The 16,941-nt window shown below is 41.7% G+C and overlaps 3 protein-coding genes across 4 annotated transcripts; 2 read left to right on the forward strand and 1 right to left on the reverse strand.

The window, feature by feature from the left end:
* The first annotated feature begins 367 nt into the window (after nt 1-367).
* On the forward strand, nt 368-3,890 carry LOC148891532 (neuromedin-U receptor 1-like). The gene is made up of 3 exons (XM_089008299.1): nt 368-1,256; nt 2,080-2,313; nt 2,664-3,890. Exons 1-3 carry the CDS (start codon nt 575-577, stop codon nt 3,014-3,016), a joined length of 1,269 nt encoding a protein of 422 aa, XP_088864425.1. The 5' UTR covers nt 368-574; the 3' UTR covers nt 3,017-3,890.
* Nucleotides 3,891-4,932: 1,042 nt separating this feature from the next.
* On the reverse strand, nt 4,933-13,485 carry cpdp (CPD photolyase). Of its 2 annotated transcripts, XM_089008869.1 has the most exons (10): nt 13,289-13,469; nt 12,885-13,186; nt 12,650-12,798; nt 12,336-12,518; nt 12,074-12,232; nt 9,715-9,913; nt 7,996-8,148; nt 6,896-7,017; nt 6,651-6,810; nt 4,933-6,547 (listed from the first exon to the last, which is right to left on the reverse strand). In XM_089008869.1, the coding sequence occupies exons 1-10, from the start codon at nt 13,309-13,311 to the stop codon at nt 6,399-6,401; spliced, it is 1,599 nt and encodes a 532-aa protein (XP_088864995.1). In that variant the 5' UTR covers nt 13,312-13,469; the 3' UTR covers nt 4,933-6,398. The 2 variants fall into 2 exon arrangements, with proteins under 2 accessions (XP_088864995.1, XP_088864997.1); XM_089008871.1 differs by lacking the exon at nt 7,996-8,148 and having other exon boundaries at nt 13,289-13,485.
* A 216-nt stretch (nt 13,486-13,701) lies between these two features.
* Nucleotides 13,702-16,608, forward strand: LOC148891534 (UAP56-interacting factor-like). Its single transcript, XM_089008156.1, has 9 exons — nt 13,702-13,896; nt 14,149-14,283; nt 14,348-14,481; nt 15,148-15,302; nt 15,416-15,482; nt 15,560-15,615; nt 15,757-15,831; nt 15,910-16,036; nt 16,156-16,608. The coding sequence occupies exons 1-9, from the start codon at nt 13,704-13,706 to the stop codon at nt 16,246-16,248; spliced, it is 1,035 nt and encodes a 344-aa protein (XP_088864282.1). The 5' UTR covers nt 13,702-13,703; the 3' UTR covers nt 16,249-16,608.
* The last annotated feature ends 333 nt before the right edge of the window (nt 16,609-16,941 follow it).

Raw genomic sequence — 16,941 nt, forward strand, 5'->3', positions numbered from 1 at the left:
TCTATGCACAAAAGAAAATATCAGGACACTGAAATGCACACTGCACAAAAAAAGTTTCATAAAAAGAACTGTACATAGTGCAAAGTATAAAAATATGTCAATGTATAAAAAGCATATTTGATAGTTTGATATAAGTACAGTAAAGTCTCGTTATATCGATATTCAAGGGAGTCCGAAAAAATATCGATGTAACCGGGACTATCGATATATCCGACCCTGATTGTATGTAATTTTCTCCATGCGTGCATAGAAATAGTATCGATATAACCGGGACTATCGATATATCCGATATCAATATAACGAGACTTTACTGTAACTGTAATGGGGATTCAAAACACCCTCGTGATATACCGCCTATCAAAGTATGCGGGCATTGAAAACGTTCAAGTGAGGGGCAGCTGTGTGATTCGGTGTTCATGAGATAAATAAATAAATTCGGATTCCAACACATGTCAAATTTACATGAGAGCATTTTTATTCCTGTAAAGACAACAAATGATGTAAAGAGCTTTTTCTTGAGCAACATTTGCGAAACTACTGTCCCCCTTTGTCAGGAATACAAGAACCAAGTACGATGTCAGAAGCGATCTGCTCCCATGCAAGCGTTCCCATGGTGAACACCTCAATCGATGTCAACTGCCCCAGCGCCGATCTCCTGTGTAGCCTAAACATCTCCCGTTTCTTGGAGAACGCCACCAAGCAGGACATGGAGGAAATGTGCCTGAGCGAAGACGAATACATGTCCATGGAACTGGGACCCCTGAGGTCACCGGTCTTCCTTCCGGTCTGCGTCGCCTACTTGACCATCTTCACGGTGGGCGTCTTGGGTAATTCCCTGACCTCCGTGGTTATCTTGCGCTACAAAGCGATGCAGACGCCGACTAACTACTACCTCCTGAGCCTGGCGGCGTCCGACCTCCTGGTCTTACTTCTGGGTATGCCCCTTGAACTCTATGAGATGTGGCAGAACTATCCATTCCTGTTCGGGCAGGGCGGCTGCTACTTTAAAACCTTCCTGTTCGAGACGGTCTGTTTCGCCTCCATCCTCAACGTCACGGCTCTCAGCGTGGAGCGCTACATTGCCGTGGTCCACCCCCTCAAGGTCAAACACATGACCACGACGGCTCACGTGAAGAGGGTGATCTTCGCACTGTGGTCGCTCTCCATGCTGTGCTCGGTGCCCAACACCAGTCTGCACGGGATTGCGGTACTACCGCCGAGGTTTGGACGACACTTCCCCCGCTCCGCCATCTGCCGTAAGTATGGAACTTCTTTCAGATGTCATCAGGTCCTGGTTTTGGCACAAGAGTTTAGTGAACGTGTGCCCATCATCGCTGAGGTAGACCAAGAAGCTACCCTGAGCCCGAAATATGCTCCGAAAGCTGGTTGGAGTCCAGGTTTCATTTGTAAGAACCCTAAACAGAATGTTAAATGGATGAGGAACCCTATCAGAACATGACGGTCCAACTTGACCGGACAGTTAGGACATCGGAGAAAAAAATATTTGCACCGCCCTACCCACTCTCAAGGACTTGCACACTGCGAGAACCAAGACTAGGGTACAGAAAATTCTACTGGACCCTCTGCACCCTGCTCACCACTTTTTCCAGCTACTCCCCTAAAGGCAGGCGCTACCAATCCATGCGCTCCAAATCCAACAGACACTTGAACAACTTTTTCCCTCTTGCCGTTAACCACTCTAACTCTTTGAAATTTTGCACAACCCTGTGGAACAGCATCCCGTTCTAGTCATTGTAGCTCCAGCTCTGTACCCACTTGAACAACTGTCAATGATCTCTAGCACACACACTTTGAGGTGATCAAGGACATCGGCAGAATAACTCGAGGTCTGACATGTGAACCATGACAAGATTTACCCCAAAAATGCCATGACGAACTGCATTTTGAGGATAGAGTTCTGCCTTGGTCACCAGAAACACGTCAACATAGCCAATTCCAATAAAACCAGAAAATGCATTGTTTCATTGGTGTTCCAGGGCAGCACGTTAGACCAAAAACGAGTGAATGACGAAAGAATTGGTCATATCCGAACCCTAATTGATGCCTTTCGATCCTCAGAGTTGGTCAAGCCCAAATGGATATACAACCTGATCATCTTGATTTCCACGCTGGTCTTCTTCATCCTACCCGTGCTGATCATTAGCATCCTCTACTTTCTGATTGGACTGCGACTGCACAAGGAGAAGACGCTGTCCACGGTGGAGGACAGCTGCAGTTTTGGACTGGAAAGCCTCCGCAGATCCCACAAGCAGAAACTGAGCAAACGCAACCTTCAAGTCACCAAAATGCTGTGTAGGTGATATTAAGTTTTTCCTGGCTTTTTTTCCATCATGGTCCATATTTTGGGTTCAAAACACGTCATGGCTGACCCTCATACAAAAATAAAATAAAGTACAGCATGTATTGGGTATACCTTGACAAACAAGTGCCCCAAAAGGGTACTAGGGTCCTGCTTGTGTAAAGTATCAAAAATAGGTCGCTGGCATAGGTGAACAAAAATGGCTTTTTTTTCAATTTTTGATTGAGTCACGCAGCCTAATGATCGTGAACCTCCATCGTCGCAAATCCATTGGAGGAACCGAGCGCCCGGGTTTGCCATTTCCGCGGTCTGTGAACTACAGTTTGATATCCCATCTGTCCAGGTGTGCTGGTGATAGTTTTTGGTCTGTGCTGGGCTCCCTTCCACGCGGACCGTCTGATGTGGAGTCTCATGGACGCGTCGCTCGAAGGGCACCTGCAGCTCTTCGAGCACATCCACGTAGTCTCGGGCGTCCTCTTCTACCTGAGCGCCGCCATCAACCCCATCCTCTACAACCTCATGTCCACGCGTTTCCGAGAACTGTTCCGACACGTTTGGTGTCGCAGCGACACCTGGTTGCTACGCTCTAGCTTAGAAATGACCACGCGTAGTAGCATCAGCCACAAAGCGCAACGAAGCGCCAAATGGAGTCGAACGTCAATGTTGGGGCAAAACACATTCAATAGGGATGCTTGAATTATTCAGACGGTGGTTGCTCGGATGAACATGATTAAAAGCACGTGTCGTGACCTCGCCAAGAGCAGAAAAACAGGATTGTGCTAATTAGATGGGAGTTCTTGACTTTTTTGGGGTCCAGGGAGCCCGTATGGGCAAGAGATATTTCCCAAGGAAGCTCTCCTAATCATGAAGTTAATTTAATTTTTCTAACCACATGTACCCCTAAATACCACTGTGGATTAATTATATTTCAAATGTTCCGGCTGATATATTCGTTACCTGCTAATCAAATCAATTAGCCAGAAGCTAACGCCAACGAGCTGAGGTCACATAGGAGTCATTGCTTTCATATGTCGGTTTTAAGTCCACCGATCTGCATGTGTTGGAATACTCTTTTTAAAAAATGTCTGCTTTTTGACCAAGCAAGCATAAAACCAGTACAATAAAATGTGGTGTGAGGTGGATAGTTGCTCGTAAGAACAATACCGACAGCCTCTACACCTCAGTCCTATTGAGGCATATTAATTTGAAAATCATTACCAACTCAACTCGCAAAATTGTGCTATTGTGTGGCAATTGTGCTGGAATTGAACTCGTGAAATGCAGCTTTTCTTGAAATGTATCATATTGTAATATTGTAAAATATCTGGAATGCAATTCTGGTATGTGGATATAAATAATCTCTTGTTGTAATGACCAATTGCATATATACACCCATGCTGTGAATTTCGGATTTTATGACCTCCCTTCTAAACAATGATGCAGCCAATGGGATGAAACAGCAGATTTATTGCTCTACGACAGCGGTCGGGAACCTATGGCTTGCGAGCCATATATGGCTCTTTTGATGATTGCATTAGGCTCGCAGATAAAACTAAATACATATTGTCGCTTTTTCGCTGTTCATTTCCTGTTTAAGCTGCAGTTGGCTGAAACCGCAATTTGATTGGATACCGATTTATGTGCTGTTGATGTCAAAACTGATAAACACCCTCTTTTGAATAAGACCGACGAGTAAAAAAAAAGACGAGTATGTATTACGTCTGTGTAAGCTCTCAGTCGTACAGGAGTGGTCCATCGATGAGAAGGTTTCTTCAGCCGTCATCCAAGGATAGGAGGCGAAACGTCCGAAACCTTCACATTTGTACAGATGACGGCTGAAGAAACCTTCTCATCGACGAGTATGTATTGTACACTTAAGGTTGAATGGACCAAAGGATTCACCTTTGTCGAGAGAAATTGTACTGCCGTGATTCTAATTTGCAATGAAACAATATCAATGATGAAACAGTGGAATTTTGACAAGCCCCATGCTAACTTTAGCATCAGTATACTGTACTCTGAAAGAGAAAGCAGAAAGCAAGCGCGCAAGCTAATGAGCAGTGTGCAGGCTAGCTGGCAGTAACTTCGCATATGGACCCGGCAAGTTGACTTTCATTCCGATAGTTTGCCTGGATTTTTACCAATCACGAGGAACAGAAAACCATTCATATTAATCGTGAGTATTATTATTATTATATATATATATATATACACAGTAAAGTATATATATATATATATATATATATATATATATATATATATATATATATATATATATATATATATATATATATATATATATATATGTGTGTGTGTGTGTGTGTGTGTGTGTGTGTGTGTGTGTGTGTGTGTGTGTGTGTGTGTGTGTGTGTGTGTGTGTGTGTGTGTGTGTGTGTGTGTGTGTGTGCGTGTGTGTGTGTGTGCGTGGCTCTCACTGAAAAACATTTCTTAATATTTTACTTTTATGGCTCTCTGTCAAAAAGGTTCCGAAGCCCTGCTCTACGGGAAGTAGTTCTCCCTTAATGAGCCTTGGAAAAAAATGTCTTCTGCACAAAGCTGTTGAATCACGAGCGGCAAAATGACGTAAAAGAATTTTTTTTGCATCACTTGGCTTCTTTGCAACACTGAGTCACCGTTTATTACTAGTGGAACTACAATGGAAAAGCGAAGAAAACACAAAAACATGATCACAAGTGTGTTTTGGTCAACACGAATCAGTCTGATGAACGTCAACAAATGGACCCAATTTGTATCACGAAACTCATCATTCGCCATGGCCTTGCAATTGGACTTGATCAAGAAAATCCCTTGCAATTTCATCCGTTCATGCTGCCAAAATATGATTTGAGCCTCTGAAGATGTTTGCAAGTTGAAAAAACAATGTTTTAGATAATTTGTTGTCCTCAAATGAACGCACACATTTGAATTCATCCATCTATGCCTTTTGCCAACCGCTTATCCTGACTTGGGTCGTGCCGGAGCCTAAAGCAGGTGTCTCGGAAAGGAAGATAATCCAGTAAACCCAATGGAGGTAAACAAATGCTCTCCCATGTCCCACTAATTTGGTAAAGATTCCCCAATGAAAAGACACAGACGATACCAAACAAACGCATCGTTAATTCCGAGCAGCCTACGCAAGGACAACCTCAATATATTTTGGGTGACAATTTACAACCCCTGCTGGGAATCATAAAGGCACTCACCGTTGACTCTTCATACTCCATTAAACAGGAGGTAGTCTGCTAACCAACAGATGGCCCCCAAAAAACAATCACAAATACAGAGATCAATGTCATTTCGTTTTAGTTTTGCCTTTTAGGCCAGCCTTTAAAAACGTGCACTCGAGTGAAACTGTTTCAGAGAAAATCGAATCGCAAGGTGCCAGTATCGCAATGTCAAATAAATTGGATTGCAAGAGGCAAGGTATTAGAAACTTACACTTTTGTCGAATCGAAGACGAAACGTTGCTTCGCGTGACATTTCTCTCTAGAGTTTAAAATGAGATGCTACATCCGGGGAACAAAAGAAAAGAAAACGAATCTCGCTAGCTAATTAGGTGATAGATCCTACATCTTTATTTTAGCTCATGCTAATTCCTATCTTGATTCAGACTCGTGAACAATTTTTATCATTTCAGAAAAAAGTAAAACACAGTAAAAAAAAAAATCACAATTTTAAGTACTCCCTGAGAGTGAAGGGAAAACGAAGCTTCATGAAGCACTCAGAATTTTTGGACTCCTCCAAATGGTGCGCTTGGTTTAAATATGAAGGTTAGTGAAAAGGACAATTCTTAAAAATCCACTGCATCTTTAAACCAAGAGTGCCATCTCGAGCAATCAAAAACTATCACAGTGCTTCATGAAGCTTCACTTGCACATCACTACTCCCTGATGGAGTACAGCTTCTTGTCGTTTTATGACAGGTAGTCTCTTAAAGTTTTAGGGTCCACAAAACTACAGATCTTTACACTGAGAATAAACGAAAATAGGAGAAAAACCTCAGCACCAAAGGTTTTGACCAGCATGTCAGAACATATCCGGTAATAACCAACAAACAAAAACAAAGAGGAGCAGGCCTCTTAAAGACTTTTGGGACAGTATTTTTTCTCAAACTTGGGTACGTCAAACTTGCGCAGGCAACCTTTATAGTTCATGTAGCGGATCTTTCCAAAAACGGCTCTCTCCGCCCATCCTTGGTCGTGGATGCCGCAAATGGACCACATGCAACCTAAAGGCGGGGGTGGCAAGACACAAACGGGCAGAATCAATAAAAGAGACCATGATTGGCTTCAGTAGAAGAATACAAAAGAGCAAACGCGAATGTGGCGTACCCACAAATCCGTTGGGATCCTGGCCATCGAGCTCGTAGCGATCGTTAAGGTAGAGAGCGATGGAGAGCGCCTCCTCTGGCGAATGAGTCCACTCGAGAATCTTTTTGGCCCAGTACATCCGCAGGAAGCCATGCATCTTGCCCTCGGAGACCATCTGATACTAAAAAAAAACAAAAAAACGATGTTACATACGATGACTGAAACGCACGCGTGCACAATTCAAAACACGACATTGTCATTTCTACCTGGGCGGCGTTCCACAGCTTGTCATGCGTCTTGGCTCTCTCCAGTTGCTCTCGGTTGTACACATACGGCCTCTTGTCCTTGGCGTGATCTCTCAAACTCTTTTGGGCCCATTCGTAAGCGCCTGGAAAAATACCGCAGCAAATAAATAATGAAATACACATATCAATAAATCAAAAGATGGGGGTTTTCCGATTGGTCTGACAATGGAGGAAATCATCCACCACGAAAAAGAGACAAATTATGAAATGAAAAACTTTTTTTGAAAAAGAATGATTATCCATTTCGGAAATACGAATGGCCACGAATTGGATTTTGATGCGAATAGAAAAGCCTTGCCCGTATGAACCTTCCCATTCCGGGTGCTTTTTTTTTTCAGATCGTGGGGCATGCCCCAAAAAAAGTGCATCCATCCATCCATTTTCTGTACCGCTTATTCCTCATTAGGGTCGCGGGGAGTGCTGGAGCCTATCCCAGCTGCCTTTAGGCACAAGGCGGGGGACACCCTGAATTGGTTGCCAGCAAATCGCAGGGCACACAAAAAAAGTACAATAAAATACAATTTTAAGTCATTCACTGCCAATTTATTCGGGAACTGAAAATATGACGGAGAGCGTCATTCCCGAATTTGTTTGGGTTTTGTTTTTTCATGCTTGGGTGCCAATAAAGCGCTGGACCTGGCCTCTGGCAATGATTTTTCCCTCGCACGAGGGGCAGCATTTCCCTTCTTTCCATGTTAGCGCTTTGTTCCAGCTTCAGCTGTTGTTAAAGCTCTATATGAATCAATATGTATGTATTGTATTTTGTACAGCTGCCTCCATTTCAAGTCCAAACCCATATAACTTAGGAATCAACTCTTTATTTCTGATTAAAGAAGAGAGTCTAAGGTTTCTAACGCTGTATTGCATGTTTATGTAGTCTTAAAACTCAATATTATGTGGGTCTTGGAATTCAAGTGACAATGACAAAAACCCAGGCACTGGAATGGACACATTTTTACACGTCTGGCAGTGAATGAGTTAAAAAAATGCATGCATCACTTTTTCAAAAATCATCTTCTAAAGCCACTATTGTGAATGAAACACCAAAGAGCTCAACTGACCCTCCACGCTGTCGTACTTGTCATTGTAAAAGCAAAAGTTGTCCGTCAGCTCCCTGCGCACTACCAACTCTTCGATGAAGGGCGCTACCGATTGACTGGCATTATTCCCGCCTCGCTGGACTTGCAGCGCCACACGCTGGGCCGACAGGTTTCCTGACAGTATCAATCACAAAAATTCGTCATATACTGTAAGGATGATGTTTCAAGAGTTGAATACAATGAAGACACCATTAGATTGCAATTTTTTTGCAGAAAATGATATGGCACAAATGTTTATTACTTGACAACAAGAGGCACTAAGAAACTTTATTATGACAAGAAAAAAATAGGTATGTTTTAATATAATTAAATATATTGAGAAACTGTGCCTTACTTATGCCACGTGGATGCGATTGCGTCTCTGTGATATACGACTGAGATCAATGGCTCTTGGGAGAAATCAATAGAAGTGCACTGTGACAAAAGCAATCCAGCGGTTCAAGGATAGAAGCGGCAGCAGCATGATCGGGCGGGAAAGTGCCACACGGTTCCATTACGGTTGGAAGAAGCGTAGAGCGACCACAACCCGGGCTTAGCTTGAGATCCATTTAACACAGAATGGGTTTTTATTGAGTGGGCCCCTTTCATAACCACTTTAAGCTCTGTGGGCAGCTGTTTCTTTTTTTTTTTTTTTTTTTTGCACTTAGATTAGTTAAAAACAGAATGTCGAGTGGAAAATCTCACTCTCAGTTTCATAATATATGTACAGTATGAAGATGTGACCTTTGCATATATTCCTTATTAGTGTTTTATTTCCCCACTTATAAGCCATTGCTCCCTGAAAATCTCTTTCAGCAATGGATATTTGAAGACAAATGGTGTGGACAGACAATTAATTGAAGGGAAAAAAAGATTTTCAGAACGAAGCTAATAAAACATGCATGGCAGGCTGATTGAACACTCAAAATTGTCCTTAGGTGTGAGATTGAGAGTGAATGGTTATAATAATAATAATAACAATAATAATAATAATAATAATAATAATAAAATTTTGTTTCTAAGCACCTTTCAAAACTCAAGGACACTCTGTGTGGCCTCTGATTGGCTGGAAACTGATTCAGGGTGTCCCCCGCCTAGTGCCTGAAGTCAGCTGGGATAGGTTCCAGCACCCCCGCGACTTTCGTGATGATTAAGCCGTCTGGATAATGAATAAATGTCTTAGGCTGGAACGGATTAGGGCCATTTCCATTCATTTCAATGGGAAACGCTGACTTTGCACTTCTGATGTGTATGTCTTTATAATTTTGTAAATAGGGGTGCCGAAATCAACTATTTAAGAACATTTAAAGGGTGTTAAGCATGTATGATTACATATCAAGCCAATGGAAACGAATTTATGCACACTTGAACATGTAAGTGTTCAAAACATTTTTCTTCATGGGTGTTGAGTGTGCGTGTGTAAATGTGTGTGTGAGGCAAAGACATGATTGGGTAAATTTCACTGATTGATATCACCTGCGAAACGAGCTTATCATGTGATACCCGGAAATCGTGAAGCCTTTTTAAGAGCATGCGCAGAATAAAATGTTTGTCGAGTTCCCAAACCAGTGATTGACACGGTTGTGCATCATTTTTCTCTCGTGAGTATGTTCAATCGCTACGAAAAGTTACCATTTTGGTTACTGTTAAAACGCTAGGACTGCTGCCAGAATGACTAGCGCAACAATGGGTGTGACTCACCAAAGCGGATCCAAGGGGAGAGCTGGCTGAGGGCTGCAATATTGGGGTCATTACGTTGAGCGCCAAACAATTTGAGGCGAACGTCAATAAAAGATTCTAACATGGCCATCCCCGACATGGTGCCTGGTTGGGCCCAGTCTGGCTCGCCCACGGTTCTGTCCACTTCCAGGGAGGCCAAGGTTTTGGTCCAATCTATGCCCTGGGAGGGAGGGGCGCATGAAACTAGTTGAGTGCTATTATAACACCCTCATCTTTGGGGGAAATATACAGCATTTTCCGTTGTACAAGGCGCACCCATAAGCCTTGATTTTCTTCAAAAGATGACCCTGTGCCTTATAAGCAGGTGTACCTTATATGTGAAGTAATATTGAGCCACAACAGCTTTCACAACTAATGTCAGCAGTCACCGACTTCATTTTCCCCTTTCGAAGAAGTAGCCTCTAGTGTAGCACCTTATAATGTGGTATGCCTTATACAGTATTTGGAAAGCTTTTATATATTTACATTTTATATTTTGATTTTTTTTTTATTCATTGAAAGTGCGCCTTATACTCCAGTGCGCCTTATATACTGAAAAAGTTTGAAAATAGACAATTCATTGGGGGTACACCTTATGTTCCAATGCGCCATATACACCAGAAAATAAGGTAACTTGAAAAATGGTAAATAGAAGGAATCTTGCAAGGTCATGTTAGATATTAATGTCAACGTTTAACAAGGAAAGAAATTCATCATGTGATAAATTCTTACTTTATCTGCTGTTGAAGAATCCAGACGCTCCCCAATTTAGGAACGAGGTACATTCCGAACGGTCGTTCGTAAGGTGAATTTGTTCGTAAATTGCTTCAGTGCTACAGCATATTTTGTATGGAACGTATGTTTTAGGCTTATATAAGTATGTTTAAGGTTTACATAAGTATGTTTAAAGGACAACCGATGCCTTCGGACAAGTTGTCCATAATTTGTAAAATCTCTTCAAATGACTTCTACTGAGCGTATTTTACAAAGATTCCACCGCTTATAGCTATATTTTACGTTTTAAGACTCGCGTTGAATATTCAGGAAGTCTTGTTTTTGAGTTGGTTACAATTCCTGACGTCACGTCACGGAAGGAACGCCCCTGACCAAGAAAGGACACACAATGCATTTTGCAGTACTTTGTTTGGTCTGAAACTTCGTGTTGATCCGTGTTGATGGCGAAATTAGAAGGAAAACACATAACGCGATAGTGAATCGTTGTGTGTTGCACCAAGACTACTATTTGATATTTGCTGACACAAATTTCCAGGAGACAAATCAGCCAGCCCATTTCCACGGAGCTCTGGCGCCATCTTCTGGTGCTACATTTCTGTCCAGATGCCTCAAAATGACAGAATAAATTCTTTAATCGATTGCAAACATGTATGCTTTCCTCTTCAGAACTATTTGAATCATATTCACAACTGGATGAGTAACAAGAAAGCATCTTTTCCGAATCTGAAGCCATTGTTTTGATTCTCGAGCAAGGCCAGACGTCTTGGCGTGACACCATGAACAAGGGGGCGGGACCTTCTGAAACTGGCCACTTACGGGTTCAATTTGAAGTAGTTTTTAGACACTTTAAGTCATGTTTTGCATTTGACCAAAAATATCATCCTGTGTGTTTTGGGTATTTTATATGCTATAAAACGTTTTTCTGATGTCAGTTAGGAAACAAAAAAAGTGGTGTCGGTTGTTCTTTAAGGCTTGTATCAGTAACCTGGATTGGTTCGTACTGAAAAATAAACATTTAATAAAATATATGCTCTATAAAGATATGCACATGTACAACTGGAGAGAATACCAAATGTTAGAGAGAGAAGAGAGAGACACACACAGTATGTACATGTACGTAATAAGATAAATATAATAAAGTTGAATTTACTTTTTGACATACCCGCAAAAATGTTCGTCTCTACCGTTGTTTGTAACTCGAATGTTCGTAAGTAGGGGAGTGTCTGAATACAGTACATTAGCTGTGTTTTTGCTCGATTCTCGTAATATCTGATATTTAATTCAAAGTATAACGAGGGAAAATAGGTCATCTTATAGAAGAAAAAAAATCATGTTTTCAGGGGGAAAACAAATCTAACAATTTAACTTGCGATCTTATGAGTGTTATTATAGAAAATATTACTTTAATCTTTCCCTCTCTCTCGTTCTCTCACTCTAAAAAAACTGCATCATCAAAGCTTTAACTTGGCTCGAGGCTACAGCAGAGAGGAGTAATTGCAATTTTATTTTGCTTGTTTCATTTGCGTCAGCCTCCAAATGTAGATATACAGCATACGTCCCTGAAATGGTAACGGCATGATTCGTGGACTACAGTTTTAAAACTTACTTTGGATTTTTTTGTTGCCGTGTAAGGGTGCTTCTCAACCACGGGAAAATCGGTTAGGAACTCTGGTAAAAGTTTGGTAATTTTCCCTCGGATTGTCCGGGCGGCATATTCAAGTTTCGGAGACGCTACCCAGCATGGAACGATATTATGCGCATCAACCTGTGGAACAAAATCACTACACCAATTAAAATGCAGGTAAAACGGCTTGGAAAATTATTCCAGCAATTCCAGATGATCCAATTGCTGGGCTTTTCTCATTTACCTGAATGAGTGGAACATCATCCGGAAGAGCCTTTTTCACTTCATCCAGCCACTTTAAAGGCTCCCTGAGGGGTGAGAAGTCCGTCACGACCGCCCCAAAGCCGCACTTGGACACAAAGGTGGGCAACACTTGTCCCGCAGAGCCGTGCAGCAAATGGAATTGGATGTCTAAAGATTTGCATTCCTGTATGATGACAAGAACAAATTGGTTAATTTCCTCTCTAAGTGCTACCCAAAATACCAAAACAAAAACATGCTTGGCTTAATTTTACAATTTAATGATTCAGTCCTAAATGGAAATTTCATTTTGGTTACCTTTTCAATTTCTTCCAGACCCTTCAGCATGAAGCTGTAATGTCTCAGTGTGGACAACTCGGATTTGGGGACAACCAAGCAGGCGCAGATGTGAAGAGGCAGATTCTTCTTTCTGGCAAGGCGTTGGGCATGGATCAATGCCCAGTTATCTTTAAAAAATGTCATGTTATTAAAATGACAATTGTGACGAGCTTCCAGCTTTTTATCCCCTCAATGTATGAGATCATGTATTCACCTTGTACTCTCTGGTCCCTCAGCATCCAATAAAGGATCCCTTCTGATTCCTCCTTTGCCTCTTCCGTGTCCGATATAAATCGAACACGTTTCTTGTTGACCTCCATGTCTTTATTTTCGAACCTGTGTTGTTTGACAAGGTCTTGCAGCCAGCCTGCTGCTTTCTCCTTCTTGCCCTCCTTGGTGGAAGCCAACTTCTTCTGCTTGGCACTTGGCTTTGCGGCGGCAGCTGTGGTTGCTTTGCGCTTTCTGACTGACATGATAGGAGCTAATGACTTGGTCAGAAAAGAGAAAAATGATGAGCTGTGAAATAAGAATAAGAAACATGAGAAAACGGAATACAGGTGGACAAAACAAGACGTTCATTTCTTTAAAAAATGAGTGCTCATTCGCGTTCCAACTTACGTCCTCGTAACACAATGCCTCATACACGGTGTAGGGGAGGTTATAAGAAAAAGACAAAAAAAGACAATAAAATAAAACTGAACGAAATAATCTTTGTTATTCAACAGCACGAATCCACGTGAATGGTTTGCGTACAACTCTTACAAGGGTACACGTCAATATTTTGTAACACTGTGGGTCGCGTTCTATTTGGTTTAATTCGGCTCCTCCCCATCAGCCAGAAAGAGAAAAGAGCGTATCGTTGGGGCCCGTACAATGGAACGGGGCTAGCTCTCTTTCTAGCCTGTTCGGTGTTAGCTATGCTGAGCTAAATGGAACGCGGCCAAACATTAGGCCGCGCCCAACTACGGATGTCTGCGTGAACTACATTGTCCACAATGCATCAGTAATATTAACGCATGCGTTGTCCAAATTTATGTCCAGGAATTGGGGAGGGTCCTGGACGGCAATTGAGCTAAAAACGTTTAGCAGAATCAAACGGCGCGCCGTATTTGTGTTTAACAGTTTTTATTTAATTATTTTAAGGCATTTATCCGTGCTGGAAGCCGGGATGAGCAAACGTGATTTTAAAAAGCATTTGGTTCGGGATAAGGTTGATATGTCTTTAGGTAAGCATGGACCCTTTAGCCTAAAAATGGATTCATGCTTGTTGCTGTCTGTCAACTGGGTTCAGTTTAGTTACCTTCATTGACTCCAATATTCAATTTTATTCTCCATTAGACCGGTTAAATTCACACACATCTAATTATATTGGACGAACAAAAGGATGGAATAGTTGTGTTTTTGATTGATACACTACCATTATTTTCTGTGACTCTTCCAGTGTCTGTTGCCATTTCTTTTGTTTGGTTATTTGGCAGATGACATCATACGGTTGAATAAAAAAGATCAACACACAAAAAGGAAACAACACGACAAAAATCAACAAATGCTCCACCAGCGAAGGACTCCCCTTACACAAAGAAAAACGAAAAATCGTTCCAGAAACATAAACGGTATTTTACATTTCTTGTTGTTATTGCCTTGTCGCAAGTTGAGATATCTATTATCATGTTACAGGCGGTGTGTTACGAGTTGGAGGAAGAGCAGCAGCCGCAAAATTAAAAACTCGTGTCACTCCGGGTGGCCGGCGAATTCAGGGTACTGGTCTGGGAGTCCCAAGAAATGCGACCCGCCGCAGGCAACCCGCTCAGGTGACTTTAAACAGGAATCATATTCAGATTCCTTCATCCGTTTGAGACAGTAATAATAATTTGTATTTGCAGAGTGGATGGCGTTCTTTTTGGTCATTTTGCCACATTTCAATTATTATTTTTTTTAAAGCTCCAGTAATGTCAAACTGATGCGGTTGTTATCAATACACAACAGAATTTTCTGACAAAGTAATAATGTGGTAAAATTGTTACTGTGAAGCAAAATGGCAGAGATTTTGCTGTCTTTTTTTGCAATCAAAATGCATTGATGAATATTTATTTAATCTTTGTGAATCTTTTGAGAATTTTGCAACAATGCTTTAACTTAAGTCCACCCATTTATGTTGAGCGCTGTGCTGTGTATTAGTTGTATTTTAACAGCTTACAATACACATTTCAGAATCAGAAAGCCATGGATAAATTTGCAATCTACAGCAGCAAAATTGAAATGGGTGGTAGAATTCTATGCATAATAGAAATGTCAATGTTCCATAAAAAGAACTGTACAAAGTGCAAGTATAAAAAAGCATATTGGATATATGTAACTGTATTGAGTCGACATGGAAAAGGTGGCTGTGCTATTTACAAGGCAAGAGTCCAGCGTTTTTTTTGTTACTTATATTTTTTTATACATTGAAATAACATATCTGTTTTGTATGTCTTTAGAGAACAAAACAAAAGCCCCAACCTATTTTCCAATGCACTCTACCTGTCCACCTTGGAGGAAATATTGGGACTTCCACCCTGTACAGAACCACTGCCGTCACCAAGACAGACCCCAGTGGAACGCCAGTCAACAGAACATTTCAACAGCAACAACGGTGAGAAAACCTTCGCAGCTCATCCTCACACTATGACGAGAGCTACTTGACTTCTCGATTGTTTAACAAAAAGAAAGTACTGTACATTGATTTTCTTTCTTCCATTCATGAAGACGTCTCCCTTGTGTGCATCAGTCGGTTGTACGCCAAGCCACTTTTCTTCGTCGCCGAGGACTCAAGGTGAAGTGATGCTGATGAATCCAAGGGCGTTGCGTCAGTTGCCACGGTTTTATAATTTCCTTTTTGTTCTCCGTCAGGTGCAAACTCTGTTGCAGAAGCCAAATCCTCACAATCGTCCTGTGAGAACGCAACCGTGAGTTTTTGTTCAATATCGAGAAGAGCTTTTCGCTAAAGGTTTTTGTTCCATATGATGTTATTTGTCAAATGGACGTTCAAGGATACAATGCCAGAGGTGATCAACAGCAAGGCTTATTTTTTTCCATTAATACACTAGGTGGCGCACGTCTACAAGTAGCACACGAGTATTGACTGTATCCATCGATAACCCCGCAGCCATGACTCAACCTGAGTAAGATTCACTGGACACAAACAAAATATGGAGATGTGGGAGGAATAAAACTTTTTTGGACCTGCTTTCTCTCCGTAGGCCTGCTTCTGCTTGGACTCTGCATCCCGCGACGGCTCACTTGACCGCAAACGACGTGAAAACGGCGGAGAAAAAAATACCGAAAGGTGTGCCTCTCCAATTTGACATCAACAGTGTTGGGAAACCGGTAAGGTACAAAGTGGAAGATCGTACATACGACTGGGTCACTGGTGATTTGGGGATGAAGTTGAAATTTACCGGATGAGCTTAACATGTCACCCTTTTTTTCCTTCTTCCTTCCGAAAGCAAACGTCAATGTCCTTGAACGAGAGATTCCGTATCTTGAAAGAAGGACGTGCAAAAAAAAGTAAAGGCAACAGATTTGTTGTGGTAGACTAGACATGTTCTGTAGCCACAAAGGGACATAAGTCTTCTTGTGTCAGTCCCAAGCCCGGATAAATACAGAGGGTTGTGTCAGGAAGGGCATCCGACGTAAAAGCTTGGCCAAAACAAACATGCGGATCAAACCTCTCAAGATGGAGGACACTGATTTGCTGTGGCGACCCCGTCAAGGGAAAAGCCGAAAGGAAAAGAAGAAGACTAGACATGAGGAGGAACTGCACACGATATTACAAAATAAAATTTAAAAAGAGCCGACAAATGCCCAATTCTTGAATTTAGTTAATGTTCTTCTTGTACACGTTTTTAAAAGAATGTTTTTGTAATTATCCAATAAAAGGACATCACTTTTTCACATTCTCACTTGACTCACCTTTGACTGACACAATAACTCCTTCACTGCCAGACGATGTGCAAATATGTGTCCACTCCAGTGCCAGGGTTTTTGTCATTTTCACTCAAATTTCTGGACCAACAGAATATTGAGTTTTAGGACTACATGAACATTCAATGCAGCGTAAGAAACCTTAGACTCTTTCATTTCATCAAGAAAAGTTAATTCCTAAGTTATATGTGTCCGGAGTTATCTGAGCTTGAAGTGAGAGCGGCTGTACAAAAGGCAAATGCTGCCCCCTCGTGGGATGGAAAACCATTGCCAGAGGTCTGACCGGAGTTTGATCCGCGCCCCCGCAA

This window comes from Hippocampus bargibanti, linkage group LG11 (genome assembly GCF_051943395.1).
Source record: "Hippocampus bargibanti isolate YZ-2025 linkage group LG11, ASM5194339v1, whole genome shotgun sequence".
Classification (NCBI taxonomy): Eukaryota; Metazoa; Chordata; class Actinopteri; order Syngnathiformes; family Syngnathidae; genus Hippocampus; species Hippocampus bargibanti.